We start from the raw sequence: 19,801 nt of genomic DNA on the forward strand, positions 1-19,801 counted from the left end.
TAGGGAGTTGAAAAATAAGGTGATTTTTTGGTTAAATAGGAAAAGGACCCTTCCCCCCCCTCTTCGAACACAAAGATTTTGGGAGTCAGAAGGGTGAACTGGGTGGGTAAAAATCCTAAAGACCTAGAGGGGGACTGTATTGTAGTGAATTTTAGGGACCCCTGGGTGGTAGATCATATTTGGAGAGTAGCTAGGTTTGGTCGGGAAGGGGACGTTCAATCTTTGGGCCTTGATTATTTTTATTCAGGTACAAATGTTGGGCGCTACACTCCCAATCCTAACTCTCGTCAGAGGTCTAATGGGCCCAAATCTGCACCATAGGATTGTGTATCCCCTCCCAGTGTTCAATAGGTTTGACCCCCTCACAGATCTGGAGGGTGTAGATTGACTTCCTAATATAGCTGGCGCTAATAAAGATGACAATGATCAGTTAGAATGTCCGGGTAGTATACATTCAGAGATTGAAAGTCAGGGAGAGTCACTTATAGCAGGCGGTAGTAATATTGTGCGGTCTGGTAGTGGTATCTCGAAGGAGGTAGTTAGTAACAGTGATTACAATGAAACCTCTTCCCAGTTGACTAATCCGGTCGCCCCTCTCAAAATAGTCTCATGGAATATCGCCGGGTTGAATAGCAGGTTGGATATTGCTGAGTGGGAGACCTGGGCAACAAAACCCCTATATCGCCTAGGCTATCTGAACTTTCATAAACCCGCTATTAGGATGAGTAAAGGAAGGGCCTCAGGAGGTCTTACTATTTGGGTAAAGCAGACAGTTAGTCATAGACCCACTGAGGTGACCGTGTATAGCCCTGATATTATTGGGTTAAAACTCACTAAATCAAACCATAGAGATATTTTCATTATTTATGTTTATGCCTGTGGGCTACCAGTGGGGCGGTGCCCGACGATTATCTTAAAGGAGCTTGATTCCCTTCTTAGTGTAATAGGGAGGGAAAAGTTTGTTATTGTGGCGGGGGATCTTAATTGCACCTTTGAGCCTTATGTGAGTGGTGGGGTTGTTTTAACTTCGGATGAAGATAAGCTCTGGAACATTCCTCCCCTAGAATTGTCACCAATCAAAAAAGGGACAGAAGCTGCCTTACATTGGTTGGGATTTTGCCTAGAATGGGGGTTGAGAGCTGTAAATGGTCGATCACTCTCAGATAAAATCGGTAGAGTTACTTTCGACAATAATATTAGATCAAGTCGAATTGACTATATTCTACTAAAGGTTGAGTGTTGGTCATCCCTGGTGGACATGTCTGTTCATACCCGCCCGGAGAGTGACCACAACCCCCTGGTGCTTACCTTGAAGCTTGAAAGCAATCCAGTCCACACTTCTGATTCCGAGTGTGTTACAGCTGAGACCCTTCTTACTAATGACATGAGACGGGTGAGATGGAGTAGGATACTGGAAGACCAAGCAGTTTTGGCCAAGATATCCCAGATAGTCCTAAATACCTTACATGTTATGCAAACTCTGGTTGATTCTGTGGATAATTTGGAGCAACTAAGTACACTGCACGATCAACTTTTTAGTTCCCTGAAAGCCCTTTTCACAAAAAAAGTCAAACCCATAAATACCTCGATAGTAAAATCAGGCCACAAATGGTATACGAAACAGTGCCGTCTGGCACACAGAGTCCTGATCTCAGCCTTAAAAAATCTTGTTAGCCTAGATATTAGGAAGGCAAGGACAGACTACAAAAAGTCATTGCTTGAGGCAAAGAGAGAGTGGGACGATCGCCATTGGCAGGACCTATACGAGGCTAGTTTGTCTACTGACCAGATCAAGTTTTGGCAGATTGTCAAATGGGAGAGTGGTCTAGAAATACAAACCCCTACTAACCATGTTGCTCCAGATGTATGGGTAGACCACTTTCAGTCGCAGTTCAGGGGTCCTGATATTGCTGCCACTGAAGGCCCGGAGAATTGTGCCCTTTTGCCTATGGTTCTGGGTCATCCCGTTGTTGTTTTTGAGCACAGGGATGTTGAGATTGCTCTGGGGTTAACTAAAGGTGGTAATGCCCCAGGTATGGGCTGTATCCCGGCAGATTTATTCAAGCATTCTCCCGGAATATGGGTGCCATACATATCCATTCTTGCGAATGCAATAGCAGAGGGGGCCCGATCCCGGATTCTTGGCAGGGGGCGGAAATTCTTCCTATATTCAAAAAGGGGGACTGATCAAACCCGGGGAACTATCGTCCTATTAGTTTGATAGACGCCATCCAAAAAATCACATCTAGGATGGTGTTGGCTAAAATCCAGGCCTGGATGGACACTGAGAACATTCTATCTCCTATGCAGGCCGGTTTTAGATCCTGCGTCAGTACTATCGACCAGATTTATCCTCATCTATTGGAAGGTGGTTACCCTGGGTGGAGGAACTATATATGCGGCGTTTGTAGACTTAAAGTCTGCATTCGACCTTGTCCCCCGTGCCAAGCTATGGGAGGCTTTGGGCAACATGGGTATGCCAAGTGATCTTTTGAATCTGGTCATAAGGTTGCATGGAGCGAACTTCGCTCAAATCAGATGGGGTAGGCAGGGACAGGTTACCCAGAGATTTCCAGTGACCCGCGGTGTCCGCCAAGGGTGTGTCCTCGCACCCACTCTCTTCTTATTATTTATTAATAGAGTGGTGCAGTTTTTTGAGGACACCCCGACGGATGCTCCGGTGCTAGGAGGTACAAAGTTCCCTCTTCTTATTTTTGCCGATGACACCCTCATCCTGTCCAAAACCCAAAAGGGCTTACAACTAGCATTGAATAAATTTGAGTTATTTTGCAAGAATAATGATCTTCAGATTAATGTCAGCAAAACCAAATTTATGGTGCTAACCAAAAATAGACCTAAGGGGGGTTGTGTTAGCCTGAATGGGACAGGACTTGAGGAGGTGGAATCAATGACCTATCTGGGGGTTGTTCTTGAAAATAGAGCTAGCTGGAAAGCCCAGATTGATGTACTTTCCTTGAGGTTTGCCCATTTGACTGGCTGTCTTATCAAGGAACAGAGAGCCTCTTTAACAAAACGAATTGGTCCAGCACTTAAAATTTATAATGCAAAAATAAAGTCGGCAATTTTGTATGGTGCGGACCTATGGGGTCACTCTGATTTGTCCCCTCTAGTCAGAGTGCAAAACAAATTTCTACGTTGCTTGGTTGGTTTGCCCCAATCTACCCCATTGAGACCTCTGTTATTAGATCTTGGTTGTGAATCAATTGAGGATGTGGCACGCTTTAGGATTGTTGCACTTTGGAGGAGGATTTGGACAACCCCAGAACTTGCTTCCTTTGCAAAGGAAATTCAGGATGTGAGATCAATAGTGGGTTCTGGAAATATACTGTGGTTCAAATGTCTTAAATCTACATTGGAGTCCATGGGCTTAAGTGAGCTGTGGCTGGACCCCGGAACAAATGTTTTTCCTCCTAAAAAGGCATTTATGGAACTTTACTGGCCGGCTCTAAAAAACCAACTTGTTGTCCAGTCAGATACTGTTTCCTTGACTGGTCGGTTTTTATTACACAAGCTCGATCCCCTGTTTGAAAAGTACTGGGATACTATTACCAAGAGTTTAGATAGGAAATTGTATCACCAATTCAGAGTTGGGGCATTACCTCTAAGATCATTTACACATAAATGGGGGGGGGTGAGTCTATGGCCTAGGATGTCTGTGGTGTTGCGACGAGATAGAATCGACAGGCCATGTCTTTTTTGTTTGCCCAGCATACCTGGCCTCCAGGAGAAAATGGTTAAAACCGATTTGTAAGAACTTGAAAACTCGGGTGGGCCAGGAAGCGTTGTGGAAGCTGAGCTCTTTAACATCTATTCCGGTGGCTGTAGCGGTTGCCAAATTTTTGGGTTGGACCTGGGTTATTAGAGCTAGGCACCAAATCATTACTTGAGAGTTAACTAGCAATGTGATGTTATTAATTGCACTGTATTTTTAGAACGTCTATATATGCTAATTTAATACTGTTTTATGTATTTAAATTAATGTGTGTTTTAAACCAGTATTATTCGGATGACTATCTACTCTATGTTGTAAAGAAGGATGTTGTATGTAGTCTTTTATGATGAATTTTATCGTAATAAAGACGTATGAACTGAACTGAATTACAGCCATTTTCGTTTTTCACTATTGTAAGGCTACCTGTTCTCATAGGCCAGAATGGGCTGCTGGAATTATTACACTCTATAATCCCAGCAGGCTCAGGGAACATGGTAGAAAGTCAAGTCTAGTATGCCTGAACTCAGAATAATAAAATACTTCTTTTAGTAAAGTCTATTTTAATATCCTGTGTTTGCAAATGCTACTTTTAGAAAGTTAGCATTTGCTTGCCTGACTATTTCAGCCTGCCTCTGCTAGGATGTGTATCTGCTGTCTGGTTTTTGTGAGTGACAGGGCAGGGGAATTCCAGGAGACAGTCTGGGCTGCCAGGTGGAGAATAGAGGGATTACCCCCAGGATAAGTGGGAGGAGTGCCCCTTGACTCTGAATAGGGCTGTGCTCTGCCACCTCAATGCTGGCTCCACCTCCTGCGGAGCGTCTGATGTCTCTGCCCTGCACACTGAAAGCAGAAGGCAGCTTCCTGTAAACAAAGTGCTCCAAAACTGGGTTGAACCAGGCTCAGGCCCCCTGGCCTGCAAAGACAAAAGAAACTGTGTATAAAAGTAGGAGCCCTGCTCCTAAACATTAGATCCTGCTTGTGACCCAAGAAGAACTCTCTGCCCGAGGAGGAGGAACCAGGAAAGCTGAAGGAGGAAGACTGTCCCTATCCTGGGGGACTGGCCTGCAGTGGTTGCCTTGCTGCCAAAGGAGAGGGGGAAAACCTACAAAAACTTGCTACTTTTGAAAGACTTGCTTTATGTGCTGCTAGAAAAGAACTTGGACTCAAAAGCAATCTCCAAAGGCCTGGGAGCGAGCTGGCCCCCTGACCGGAGACCCAGGAACATTGGACTCTGCCTGCCTGTATCCGGGCTGAGAGAACATTGCCAAACTCTGCCCTAGCTGCTGGAGCCGCCAGCCAAGTGCGTCCCGCATTCCTGGACCGATGTGAAGCTGTCCCTGTGGCCGCCCGCCCCGTATGAACCGCTCTGACTGCGCGCCGTATCCACACCGTCCCGCTGGGCCGATCACACCCGCTTCGCCCTCCTCTGCCGCACCGCTCGCCGCATCCCCGCTGGAGGAAGAACCTACAAAGGGAGCGCATCACACATTCGGCCCGTACAAGCGTACCGGCCTCCCCTGTGCGATGCGCACCTAAGACCAGCAGCCCTTTAAGACCGGAGATGTCTCGTACACCGAAGCGTACCAAGCCCCGAACATCGCACTGCTGAGAGAAAGGATTCCCCGCCCGGAGAGGTACGCCCCGAACCAACGCCACGTACGCTGAGGACTTCACAAGGATTTCGCCCGCTTCCCTCCCCGGGGGCACCCCGCTCGTACGTCTCAGACGGAGACGCCTGCACGAGCCGGACGAGCCCCATCGGGAGGAAAGCCGCCAGATTGCCCCAAGGAGCCTTGCCTACGCTTGCCTCATCGCGTCTACCGCCCACATACAAAGGTACTGTAACGCTGCATTTTGACCTGTGCGCACCGGACTCGAGAGTCCGCACGTGGCCTACCCCTTTCTTTTGTGCAATCTAACCCCGCCACGTCCCGCACAATCAGTACGCTGCGCATGAGAGCAGAAGAGACGCTTTGCTGTTAAGAAAAACGCATATCCTCGCCTAAAACGAATTGTTGGCATTTTAAAACGTTATTCATGATCTAGAGACACTTTTTAAGAAACAGCACCTATCCCAACATAAAAGTATTGTGTGCCTGTAAACCACGTTATTTATGGTCTTGTAACTAAGCTTGAATAAGAGTTTATATTTTACATAAAGCCTACGTATTTTTATAAAACCTAGACTGGTGGGCAGATTACAGGGGCCTTCTTTTAGACCCTCTGGCGCCACGAGCCACAGACATGGACCACATCCGTACTGCCCCTAAGTGAACTGAAGCACAGGCTGTTACTATGCTGCTTAGGCTACTGTTTCTGACAATGTAAACACCGTGCAGGGTGGGGGGTGGGAACTGGGTTGGGTTGCGGGGGGTGGATGTAGGGAAATGTTGATTGAATATCTCGACCTTTATATGCTCACTGTCTTTCTGCCACTATGGAAGCAGTGTTTCTTTTGTATTCTGTCAACTACCAAAACCCAATAAAATTTTGTTCTGAAAAAAAAAAACCTAGACTGGTGTCCATTTGTGGTGCACTTTTATATTACTGTATGTGGTCATAAATGCTTAACTAACTAAACGCCCTGAAGATTAGCCTTGTCTGCTCGCGCCACACTACCTAGAGGGTGAGCAGGGGTTATTTTTAAGGAGTAAGTCCCTTGTCCTGACTAGAGGAGAGGGTCCCTGTTTGTCACAAGTGGTATGCACCCGTTACAACGCAACTTTTACAACGCATGACTTTTACAACGAAATTTTTACAACGCATGATCCATTACAACGAATACCATTACAACGCATTTTTTTACAACGAATATACCTTTACAACGCATACCATTACAACGTAAGTATAGGTAAGTATGGTTTTTGGGTAAAGGGGTATTTTTAGGGTTCAGGGCTAGGTTTGGGTTTTTGGGTAAAGGGGTATTTTTAGGGTTCAGGGCTAGGTATCGGTTTTTGGGTAAAGGGGTATTTTTAGGGTTCAGGGCTAGGTATGGGTTTTTGGGTAAAGGGGTATTTTTAGGGTTCAGGGCTAGGTATGGGTTTTTGGGTAAAGGGGTATTTTTAGGGTTCAGGGCTAGGTTTGGGTTTTTGGGTAAAGGGGTATTTTTAGGGTTCAGGGCTAGGTTTGGGTTTTTGGGTAAAGGGGTACTTTTTAAAAATTACATTAAATTAAAAAAAATTAAATTAAAATTAAATAATATTAAATTTACTAACTTACATTTTTTTAAAAATTATATACTTACCTATACTTACGTTGTAATGGTATGCGTTGTAAAGGTATATGCGTTGTAAAAAAATGCGTTGTAATGGTATTCGTTGTAATGGATCCTGCGTTGTAAAAGTTGCGTTGTAAAAGCATGCGTTGTAATAGTATGCGTTATAACGTCATACATCCGTCACAAGTGCATACCTGTGCCAACCAGAGACCCCCAAATCTAACACTCACTGTTTCTCGCAGAGCTGAGAGGGAAGTAGCACTATCACAGGCCCATTCAATGACCAATCCAACCCCATTCTTTTGACATCTTCGGGATCACAGGCAGCAGTTCCTCTAACATTGAGTTATGCTCATCTGTGAGCACTTCTGAGTTTAGTATACCAATCATCATTCAGGCCTGAGCTCGCCTTCCTGATAAGTGGCGTCCCCGCCATCAGTGCTGTCTCTCTTTCCTGCTAAGCATAATATATGCTAGTCTTCCTCCAGAGGCTGGTCCAGTTAATCTTCTTTCTTCTCCTCTTGGCTCTGCCTTGCACTTCATTGGACTGGCTGGCAGAACGTTCAGCAGTATCGGCCACAGTTTCAGGCCTGTTGTGATTTCACTCCAAACATACCATGTGCCCTAGCTCTCTGCTGTATTGAGTGTATCACGAGAATTCAAGAATTTTGCAACAACAGGTCTCAGTGGTGCTTTGTGTGTGCGTTTGATGGAGAAAAAGTCAAATAGGCCCGATAGCGCCACAACAGTAGTACAGATAAAAGCTTTGGCCCGCCACTTTCTCTCACAGTCCCACTGTAAGCACATTGTTCCTCCCCGCATAATCCGCTCTGTACTGAAAGAAAAAGCTAATGCATTCTGTCAGTGTACCATGGAAAAAAGGAATAGCCCCCTATCTAGATACTAACCACTTAAGGCATTAGCCAACTGCCAGTGTTCAGTTGACTCCCTTAGTATACTTGCACCACTAGAGAATTGTGAAGTGGTAAACATGATCTCTTTAGGAAAACATCGGCCACACAGCTGTAGCCTCATACAGCCTTGGGGATGCCCCTTCAGAGTGCTCTTAACATAACATAGACCTTGTCAAGTCATGATAAGCCTATTAGGTTGCTTGGACGGTGTGGTTATAGCATAATTTAAAATAGCTCAAGTTCCATCTTAATAAGCTCATTTGGAGATGGGGTGGCGGGAACACAGCCCATGTTATGCGACAAACTTTTGAAGTTGCCTAAGGATGAGGTACTCATAACATAGCACAGCTTTATGCAATGTCATGCTAAGCCTATGGAGTCATTGAGGAACGGGGTGGTTGTAACGCAATATACCATGGCACATGTTATAGCATAAGCGTACAGTCATTTACAGATGGGTTGCTATGCCTTATGTCTGCTATCTCTTTAGCAAAAAAACCTGCCTATTTCCATTTTTCTGCTAAAAAATATATCCTCTTACACTGTACAGCAATTATTTATATTTCTTTGTGATTTTATACAAACCTAACTCACAACGTCGGAAAAAGCGCCCTTCTTTTCTTAAGGGTCGACATCGTTGCTGCTATGCTACCATATGCCACCATATATTTATAACACTATATTTTATTCACACATCGTTTCAAAATTTTGGTATGAGATCTAAGGTAGGAAACACTGCAGGCTACAAGGTTTGCTAGCAAGACCTGATGCTGTATTTGACGTTCTTGCTAGTGGTAAAAGGTGATTACAGTAAAATGGCAAGAGCTTTTAAAAGTCACCAGGATTACACAGTGTCGAACAATGACAACATTCAGTTTGCTGTAATGCAAGAGACAGGTACTTACTCGGTTCCTATGAGCGTTGACAGATGCGTACCGTACTGTTCCCCGAAAACCAGCTACTGCTCGTGGCTGCAACAAAAGCAAACGAAAAATATACCAACTATAAACAGAATCATGGTTTCAAAATGTGTAAAATCTAGTCAAAAATGGAAAAAAAATGAATAGTTTAATATAGCATAATCGGATATTGTTAAACCATATCTAGCACATAGGGGTCGCTCAATTTTGTTTATCCAATTAAGTAACAATGCAAATCATCAACACAGTTTAGACATATTAAATATATATATTAAACAAGCTGAAAAAAGGATCTCCAAGATTAGCAGAGCAGAAGCTCTTTTCAACCCACTCAAGAAAAAGAATAAGAAAGGGAAATACAACAGCAATCCCATTAGAGTCATCACCAAATTCAGCATTCAGGCTAATGATCTGAGAAAGATTCTCAAAACAAGCATTTACAATGCAATGGTCTCGGCATTATTAAAGGTAGAGCTATTGGCATTGCTCATGACATTTTTTTTCCATTTTTTTTTAAAAACATAAATAAATGGTATTGTCATTTACAATGGCAATAGGTGAGCATTAGAGAGTAGTAGAAGTATTCGCGGACACAGAGCCACACACACAGAAAGCCACACACACACGCCGAGAGCCCCACACGCAGAGAGCCCCACATACACACAGAGCCCCACACACACACACACACACACACACACACACACACACAGAGCCCCCCCACACACACAGAGCCCCCCCACACACACACACACAGAGCCCCACACACACACACAGAGCCCCCCCACACACACACACAGAGCCCCACACACACACACACACACACACACACACACACACACACACACACACACACACACAGAGCCCCACACACACACACAGAGCCCGTCACTGACCCAATTCAGGAAGGGTGTCAAGACCTGGCTCTGCGATTAACCTCAGTGCCCCGAAGGAAATGTTGCCCCCCACCTCCTTGAGACCCTCACAGGTGAGTAGTGGCGCTTAACAAATACTGACAGATTGATTAAAGAGCTGAATGGAAACTGCATAGTACAGGTTAGAACTTCAGGTTTCCCCCAGTCTTTCGTTAGCCTAATGTCGCAATATGTTCCTACATTATGTTGTAATCTGTGACGGAGGGAAGGTACATAATTTACAAAGATATATCAAGTTCTGTACAAATCCATAAGGCTAAAAAGACGGACCCCATAGCCAGTGTTTGGCTAAGAACCAAAATCAACACTGAGGAAAACGATCACTCTAGCCCTACCCCGCGGGAGGTTGCTGCTAAAATAAGGCCATGGTTCTCGGGAGCTCTTCCACCTCTGAAAGCAACCACCTAGCCTGCTGTCTGACGTTTAAATACCAGGGCAGCAAAATGGTCAGTGCGGATCTGCCCACATAGTCAAAACACATCTAAATTACAAAACCCGACTCCGGCTGTCCGAAAAAGCCGCCACGCCTAGTCAGGGACGATGTTACAAAATGACTTCTACTTGAGCGTACACAGGACTTAAAGGTCCATGGCAGCTGACAGCACGCCTGACCTTCTCGTGTGACTCCACTTTACCCCCAGAGTTTGCCTGCATCTTAGTCTTAAACTTGAGTCAAGCCAAGGATCAAACAGCGTGCTGTACATGCGCCGGATGTCAGGACCGCAACCAGCCCCTGTGGCTTCTGAACATCCTTCACAAACGGTTGTTGCTTCACTGTGGTGCGGAAACATGAACTCGGGGGCAAACCTGAGTGGGGGCAGAACCCAAACAAACGACAGAAAGGGTGTTGCACGCCTCACAAGCGCGGGATTTGCGTTCAGGAAATGATGAGCCTCAGAGGTCACGAGGGCTAATCACTACAAGTACGGCATCAGGGAGGGGCCAGGGGGCGGTGACTCTGCTGCTGCCAATGACCTCCTGCTCAGATCCCGGTTTACACTAGGCCGCGCCGCCTGCTCGCCTGCAAGGGGCTGGCTTTAATTAACGTGAGAGCGCCCGGACCACTGGGGGCCTCACACTTGTTTTCAGGTCATCCTGCCCTAATGGGCTCTCGCTGGGAGCAGTAAAGACCTCAAAAAATTGCTCCACTACTTGCCTACTCCACCAACAAGCAAACAACCTCTTAAATCTCCATACAAGCAACGTCTCACTCTCCACCTACGGAAAGTGTAATGAGAAATTATAATGTTAAGTTGGACACTCTTTTAGGTGTGTCCCTGGGGAGCCGCAAGAGGACTCTGGGCTGTAGTTGTCCTGGTGGGTACTGTGCCCTCTCCATGCCATAGTGGGTCCTCGCTTACTCCGTTCACTAAGTGCCAGTGGCAGTAACCATGACCTCTGTTCCTTTCTGTTAGGCTCAGTGCCCTTGTTAATACTCGCTTGGAAGGCTCGGGGACCCTCGCCCTCCTCTGGCATGAATTATGCTCCAGACTGACCAACTGATGTGGAGGCAGGCTGTACCACCTGCTCCCCGGCGCTGTCCTCGGTGCCTCCGGCTTCCCCCATAGTTGCCTCCCCTCCCGTCCTCGGGTTTGGCCTGCTCGCAGAGTGCACCATACGGGACGGCCGTGATGGTAGCGGCGGGGCCAGGCAGACGGGGTGCTCCTGGGGGCCGAGCAGCGCAAGCAGGGCCGCAGCCGGAGGGACAAGCGCAGCATGGCGAGACAGGGAGCGAGACGCTACCACCTCTCCTTCCCCGGTGACCTCTCCAGCTCTTCCACTCATTCTCCTCTGGGGGCCGAGCTGCCGTAAACCCGCGCAGCCGACGCGCTCTATGGCACACTTGCATACTAGCAATAGCAAATGTCGAAAAAGTACAGACGTCCAGGCAACACAAACGAAGGACAGGAATAACGGGACTGGTAGTACTAAACCAGCAGAGACCAAAGGCGGCCATATTAGAGTCAGGCAGCCGTAAGCCTGCTAGTGCCAACTCGAACGGGGGACTAGAAATTACCCTTCACGATTAGATGACAGGGTCGATTATGAACCGACTTGCCTTTGCCGACGGTGGTGGTGCCAGGTATAACATTCCTGATAGATGAGAAGGCGGGAATGGCTTGACACTAAGAAACGAGAAAAAAATAAAAACTTACCTGGAATGGCAGCGGGGCTGTTCCTGACGACAACAACAACAACAACAAAAAACGGCTGCCGCAAAGGTCCGAAATTTTCGGGATCGGGGGTGTGTTTTTTGCTGAGTGACGGATGATGTCACAGATAGAAAGACCGCAAAAAACACGCCGCCGAATCCGAAAAAGCTGGTGCTTGAACCGAGTGACGCCTCTCCCCTCCAATAGCTGGCCAGCATTTACTAGACCAGCCAATGGAGAAGAGTGGCGGGTTCCAAGCCCCCTCTAAGAAACATTAAATCTCGGGCTCCGCCCACTGCTACGCAGTGCGACGGTCAGAGACCTAAAAAGATGGGACATATTAAGACAAGATCATATTTTAAGAGACAAAGTAGGACAGACACCGCCCATTACTTATCAAAAAAATGTATCACTTAGAGACATGTTAGTGCACAGCCATCTTGCACCCAACAACACAAACTGGCTGAGACAAAGTAAAGGTTTCTTTAAGTTTGGACGATGTAAGGCCTGCAAGCACAGCGATTACATAATAGAGGTGACATTGAAACGAACAAATCAAAAATAGCGAGTCCCCAAGTTAATCAACTGCAACACAGATTTTGTTGTTTATGCTGTCACATATCCGTGCAGCAAATGGTGCATCGGCTCAACGACGTTTCCAGTGAACAAACGTATCCTGGAACATTGGATGGCCATTTCCAATCATGACCGTACATAGACTACAGCTAAGCATTTTCAGGAGACAGTTCAGAGTGACTGGACTAAGGCCAAATATTTTGACCTAGACTCAGTACAGAAGCATCCCAGAGGTGGTGACCGCATCTCCACTTTAAGAAGGATGGAATCCTTATTCATCTCATCTTAAAAGCAGGGTCCATGTTTCCCCAAGGGATGAATAATGATGAGGAGTTACACTCACACCTTTAATAATGATAAAGCCCTCAGCCACTCAGCCCTTAGGGTCAGTATTTAGGTCTTTTATAAGTACATTATGCAATTCATAGGTTTAACAACTATCTAAGATTAGTAGGGTACAAATATGCTTTTTCAAGTGTTATACAAACATGCAAATATTAAGAAAATGTCTAACTAATGTTTTTATGTCATTGTTGGACTACAAGAAATAGACATTAACGAAGAGTGCTGTATGTTTCCACAATTAGCCACAGCTAACTTAAGAGTTCCGGAGTACGGCAATGTTCTACGATCACCCCTCCTTTTATACATTTTGCTTATCCTTATTTGATAGTGATACGTAATGCTTCAGATTTAAAAGTCCTGGAAAAACTACTTTTGAGTGTAATTAACTAACATGTTTAAAATGCTAAACAATGATCTATATATATATTTTCCATTCAAACCAAAGCTAACAATAGAGCATGCATCAATCAATATACACAATTATTTTGTAACCTTCTTAATGTTTTGTCTATTATTTGGATATCAGATCATTTGTTTTAAATGTCAGCATCTTCATCCTTGGTTAGCATATGTCTTGAGGCATTCTAAACTAAAATTAATCACTCATTTGGTACTATACCACAAGAGTTTTATAAATCAAATCGAATGTGCAGTACTCCCACAATTACCCAATATCAATGGGAGTTAAATCAATGATAAGTATGGCATGACAAGTATGGCATGAAAAAAGGATTTGAAATGAATTAACCACTTGTATGGTACTATACCATGATTTTCTGATAATGAATTAGAAGTGTATCACTTTTGCAGTAATTCCAAACAAGTGAATTGGCAAAATGACGGGTATAAAGCAATTTTTGTCCCACTGAGTCACTGATTCAAAGTATACAATTTGATGGAACCAAAATTATATAAATTGCATAGTGTCTTTTTAATTTAATGTTTCGAATTGTCACCTTTGCACTGTATTATAAACATTACACTGTTTTCTACTTCCTTTACACATCATGTCATTTCCAATGGGTATAAAAAGACTGCAGCAGTTGTAAGTGGTCATGTGACCAAGACCCGGTGTGTGGTCGAAGCTTCTCTTGTTTCGTTGATAAAATAAACTTTTGTAAGCAGCACTAACTGGTGTGGCTCCTTCCTTACCATCCAGGGAGAGGGTTGTTGATTGATTGATATATACATATATGAAATCGCTGGGGGGAGCATGAATAATTTTTGGTTACAGTGTGCAAAATACTATTGTGTGACTTTTTCAGATGTTAAAAAGAGACCACTACACAGAACAGGCAGTGAGGAATCTGCGATTAGATAGAGCATCCCACAAAAAGCGTATTACAGAAGGTAAGTAACTTGTTCTTCCGATGGATACTCTAATAGATTTCTGACCTTAGAGTAGATACCAAAGCAGTAGCTCACCAGATCAGTGGCGTGGTCTCAAACCAAAAAGTCTGGCAGAATCAAACAGGCAAAGTGTATGTCCCACTGACCTGGCTGTTAAGGCAGTAGTGCTTTGTGAACATATGCACTGAGGCCCACATTGTAGCCTGACAAATGTTAAGGACACTCTGTGTGTGACCGCCATGGTAGCAGCCTTAGCAGGCTCACACACATTCCGGAGGCTGCTTCTTGGCCGGTGCATTGAAAACCTTAATGCAGGAGACAATCCACCTTGATAAGCACCTCTTCTGCACTGTCTTCACTTTCTTTGATCCAGAGAATACCACAAAAAGCGGTTCACTTGATGGACCTTAGTATTATCAAAGTAAAATCTTAATCCTCTTTTGAGGACCAACCTATAGAGCCTTTCCGCCTTTTTTGATAGTTCAGAGTGTGCAAAGAACGTGGGAAAATTGATGGATTACCCAGCATGGCTGGGAGTCACGAATTTCACCGGAAGGCGGTCTGAGTCCTCAGCACCAATTTTCCAGGCAAAAGGTGATGTACAGTGGTTGTCCTCAAAGTGCCTAAAGTTCAGTCATGCAACTAACTGACGTAATCCCAATGAGGAGAACAGCCTTCAAGGTCACGAGAGGCAGTAAGCAGCTACGCATAGGCTCAAAGGGTAATACATAAGAAATGTCAAGACCAAGCTTAGGTCCCATAGACCCATCACAAATGTCTCAGGTGGAAACGTGCGCATGTCCATCAGGGAAGATTAGGCATCCCCTGAAAACCTGGTCAAACTCAGCTATGTGCAGCAGCAGAGTGCCACTGTGAAGACCCTGTCTAAAAAGTCAGTGACGTGCAGTCCACACCGAATGGTAAACTTCCCCTTCTTCGAGATGGCCCAGCCCTCTTCCATGAGCATGGGCAGCAGCTGTGCAACCAAGTCCCACAAGAAGTGAGTGTCCACAATGCCAGACTGGTTAAATAAAAGGTCCTCTTTTCAAAGGTGGCTGGAAACTTTGATTCCCTATCTAGTGGGGTGTTAGAGAATGCGATCGGGTTCATTTTGGCCATCGAAACCAGCACATCAGGCGCTTAGGAGAGAGAGAGAGAGAGATCCTAGTACAGAAAGACCGGGTCTCCGAGGGTGGGGCGATGGTGGCGGGCAATCATCCTGTGCATGGGAGCTCCTGTGTAGGAGTTTGGTCAATGCACACGGAGGACCGTCGGTGAGGGCCTCATTAAAGGGGAGTAGCGGATCTACAGAACTTACCAGCGGCTAAAGCACCTCCTATAAGATGTCTTGACCTTGACTTAGGGGAACTGCAGGTCGAGGATCTCCACTGCCATTCGCATCAACATAGCAAATACCACGTTCCTTCCTCTATGGCAGGGCCTGGGGGAGCAACCAAGCCATGTAACCGTAGGAAACTCCAGTCAGGAGATGTATTCAGACCACTAGCGCCCCCCAGCTCCTCATACCAGTTTTCCTACTAGCAGGATTCATCCTCCAGAAGGCCATAGTCCTCCATCATCAGAGAGGGTGGGTCTGTCGAAGCGTGGCAGGTCCATGGCGGGTTGACACAGTCCGGACGGTGCCAGTGTAGACATCGAGTTGCACTGCGTCGGTGGAGAAAACGATAGGTTCCTCTTTATCACATGGCATTGGTGGCGGTGCAGAGGGGACTAGAACAGAGGTGGGTGTTTCAGTCCATATACAGGAGAGGATCAAAATGGCTCACTGTGTTAAGGGGAGGTAACTCAGCAGGGTTCTCTTGGCTCTGTGGGGCCAGAAGGCACACCAGAGGGAGCCACTGGCTCAAGTATGGAGTTCATGGCATTGTAAAACTCCTTGAGTTGGACAGGGTTGCTCCAGTTCCAGGAAGCTTGGGGGAGCATGGAGCAGACCCGGCTCCGTAGGTGGAGTGCTTTCTAGGAGAAGCCAAAGAACGGTTCACCTTCTTCTTGTGCTTTTTCAACTTATCAACTTAGACAACAACTTGGAGTGGAATGAAAATCACCTGCAGGGAAGGCTCCGAGAATGGGCCCAGAGATCTCACCCGGGACAGAGACCAAGCAAGGGCACATAGCCTTCTACATCCGCACCGCCAGGAGCTTCATTGCTTGCTCGCGAATTGCCCTGGGATGCATTGACCCGGAGTCAGCGCAGGCCCTGGAGTCGGGGTTTGACCCCAGGAAACACAGGCAAATAGAGAAGGGATCATATACAGATATCTGTCCATGACATTCCTCATATGGTTTAAATCCTGTGGGCTTGTTGGGGAACATATTACTCACACACTGGGAGCAGAGCTCAACAAGAATCAACAAAAGGTTATAAAAAGTGGTCTCACAACAAGCGTTTTTAAGGAAACTCGAACATGCAAAATTGCTGACACAGCACATTCTTGATGGTGGCTAAAAAAGCTAGCCAAGGTTACGGCCACTGTTGGAAGACGCCCTGCACCAACTCAGGGTGCAGAAGCCCCTCGTGTTCTGGCAGATTACTACTGCTCATTTTTTCTGCTTTGGCATTCAGGGACCCTGCTAGGTGATTCACAATAAGGAAGATGCTGTGGCACTCAAAACAACTCCAGAATCACAAAGCCTCCTAGCACAGAACCAAGGACCCCACTCTACCCAGCTTGTTGCAGTAGCATGTAGCAGTTGTGTTGTCCATGTGAATTTGCACCAGTCTCCCTTGATAGACGGCAGGATGGCCTTCAGAGCCGGAAGAATGGCCGACCGCTACAGCAGATTTATGTGGAGTCGGTCTCCGCAAGAGATCATAGTCCTCTGATCTCTACTCCCCACAGATGATTTCCCCAGGCCAGCAGTGACTCATTCGTCGTTACCTTCAGCTCTGGATGGGGAATGGAATTGGGTCTGCCATTGGAATAATTGCAATTGAGGAGCCTCCACTTCTAATCTCAAGCCGTCTCGTACGAGACCTAGATGGTGTCAGAAAGGTTGACTTAATTCTGGTGCCACTGGAACTTCATTTTCCATTGCATTGCACTCTTGTGCCAGCTCCCATAGGTGAAGAGGTGGATGCACGAGGCCAAGATGCCTCAGGGCTGCTCTGACCGTGTCTCAGGACAAAGCCCGAATCTTCAGGATCATCGCCTGTATATCCTGGAGATGTTGCTGCAGAGGAAAAGCCTGACTCCACTGAGTGCAGGATCACCCCAATGCATGGAAGCCTCTGCAAAGGACTCAGGTGGAACTTTGGCTTTTTCTAGTGAACCCCAATGAAGTCAAGGATTGTGCTGTCACCAGAAGTGGTTTATGTCTAACTGCGGTAAGCAAGCCTTCAGCTGCCAGTCATCAAGGTACAAGATTACAGATATTCCTGAACTCCGAAGAGCCAGCAGCGACCATAGCCATCACTTTTATCAACACTTAAGGGACTCTAGTGAATGCTTATGGCACACTTTGAAAGGCAGATAACGTCTGTGGAACTGCAGGACTAATATGAAAATATGCATCCCACAAGTCCAAGAATATCACCCAATTGCCAGGGTCAAGAGCAGACAGGATCAAGGTCGGTGTGAGCATTTTGAATTTGTCCTTTTGCAGGATGGCCTTCCGGGGTGGAAGGTCCAGGAAAGCCATGATGGGACTAATCTGTCTCACCAGGCTAGGTTATGTGCTATTATCATCAATGAAAAACAAGCCGTTTCACAGGGAAAGGTTAAGGGGACAACTTACATCTTCTTACGATAAACAATCCCAAACCCGGAGTAACAAATGAGCATAACCAGCTCAGATCGATGGCAGAAAACATATAAAGAGATGCCATGGTCACTGCCCCAAGTGAAGGTCAGATTTAGACTAGGGCCAGGCCTCCTGTAATTTATCAATACTGTTCAAGAAAAACCCATGTTCACACAGATTTTAACATCCCTCAACATGATGAGGAATAACATTGCAGATTTTACTTGGCTGAAATTAAGACCTTTTAAAATTGGTAGTAAAATTGTCCTTCTTGGACGAGTATATAGTGAACAAAACAAAAAATGAGCCACGGGTTGGGCCGAAAAATTGTCATACTCACAGCGAACAAGAGTACCCTGTTCGGCCCAGCCTTTTGGAAAACCAATTGGCAAAAGGAGGTTCAATCTAAACCTGGTAAGAACCTGGCGGTGGTATGCGTTGTTGACCCAGGTCGAATAAGGCTCGATTGAGGGGACAGTTTCAACCAAACAATAAGCGCGGACAGTCGGTTTCTGTCGTTCGATCTCTTCTCTATTATCCATACTGTGCCCCAGGAAATTCAATTTTACCCAAGTGTAGTCAGCTTTGACAATGCTTTCAGGGCAAAAGATCAACCTGGGTCGACCCAAGGCTGTCAGTTCGTGCTTAATATATTTCAGGCAGGAAAGCACACTCAAATTATCAAGGAAGAGACAATCCCTAATGCTCAGCCTATTCAATATTGGCTCGTTTTTATACCAAACAGAAATCCAGCACAGTAGGGGTCTCGGTTTTATGGTGTTAAAGATATTTAAGGCCAAGTTCTTCATGAACAGTGTAGGTGGGGGTGGGTGTGAATCAGCCAGAAAGCGTCTGACAATTTTATTTTCTTCAACCTTAATAGCAACTCAGTCCTGATATCCACAAATGTCACTATCATAGCAAGTAGCCGAGACACATTAGGCTTTATAAATGTGGAGCAAAGCCTTTAGTGGTTTCCCATCAACCTGAGCACTAAAGTCCATAACCGTCCGACATGATTGAGCTAACATAAGCCTTTTGGAAAAAATTAAATGTCCAAGGTGTTCTGATCATCAAGGAGAATACCTAGATAATTAAAGGTGAGAACATGACTAATCTTAGTGTTATTGCAGAAATTGACTTTTGGTTTGGATGTTTTGTCTCCTGTGACCAGGATAAAGGATTTTGTGTTAATTATTGACAGGTCCAGAGCAGCCATAAAATCTGCAAAGGTGTCAAGCAGCAGTTGGAGCCTTAATGTCGTCTTTGACATAAGGGCGGCATCATCTGCCATAATGGTTGGGCCCCAGCACAAGGGCAGTCCGATTATTCACCCCTGAAACTCAGCCTCCAGGCCATTCACATAGATGGTAAATGAAAAAAGGTCCAGGAAACACCCCTGCCCGACACCTTGAATTAATGAATGAATGAATGAGCGCATTTATAGAGTGCACAGCTACTCAGCAAGTGTGTCCCGGCACTAATGGTCTCCATCTACCTTTCCAGGCACCCTTAGTTGCGGCATAATCAGGCTTTAAGCAGTTTCTTAAAGACAGCCAGGTCCGTTACAGATCTGAGGGTCGCCGGGAGCAGGTTCAAAACTTGGACTCCCAGGAACCTAAAGGAACTTTTTCCAGATCGGGCTCGGCGTATTCTTGGAATGGAGGCCAGTCCCATAGAAAATGACCTCAGAATTCTGGCAGGCATGTACCTTGAAGAGCTTTGAAAACACCAGAGCCTTAAATCTTACCCTCATTTCCACTGGAAGCCAGTGTAATGCCTTCAGGTGTGGGAACATACAAGTTCTGGGCTTAAGCATAAGTACCAGTCTTGCTGCTGCATTTTGGACCTCCTGCAAGCGGTTGAGAAGACACTCAGGTAGGCCTAGCTAGAGGACAT

General features: G+C 45.8%; 1 protein-coding gene across 1 annotated transcript in view; it reads right to left on the minus strand.

Annotated features, from left to right (window-relative positions):
• TTBK2 (tau tubulin kinase 2) overlaps window positions 1-19,801 on the minus strand; it is a 631,485-nt gene that overhangs the window by 203,095 nt on the left and 408,589 nt on the right. The window contains exon 8 of the mRNA XM_078659515.1: window positions 8,770-8,835. Within this exon, the coding sequence (XP_078515641.1) occupies window positions 8,770-8,835 (66 nt within the window). The remainder of the gene's footprint in view (window positions 1-8,769; window positions 8,836-19,801) is intronic.

Source organism: Lissotriton helveticus, chromosome 9 (assembly GCF_964261635.1).
Source record: "Lissotriton helveticus chromosome 9, aLisHel1.1, whole genome shotgun sequence".
NCBI lineage: Eukaryota > Metazoa > Chordata > Amphibia > Caudata > Salamandridae > Lissotriton > Lissotriton helveticus.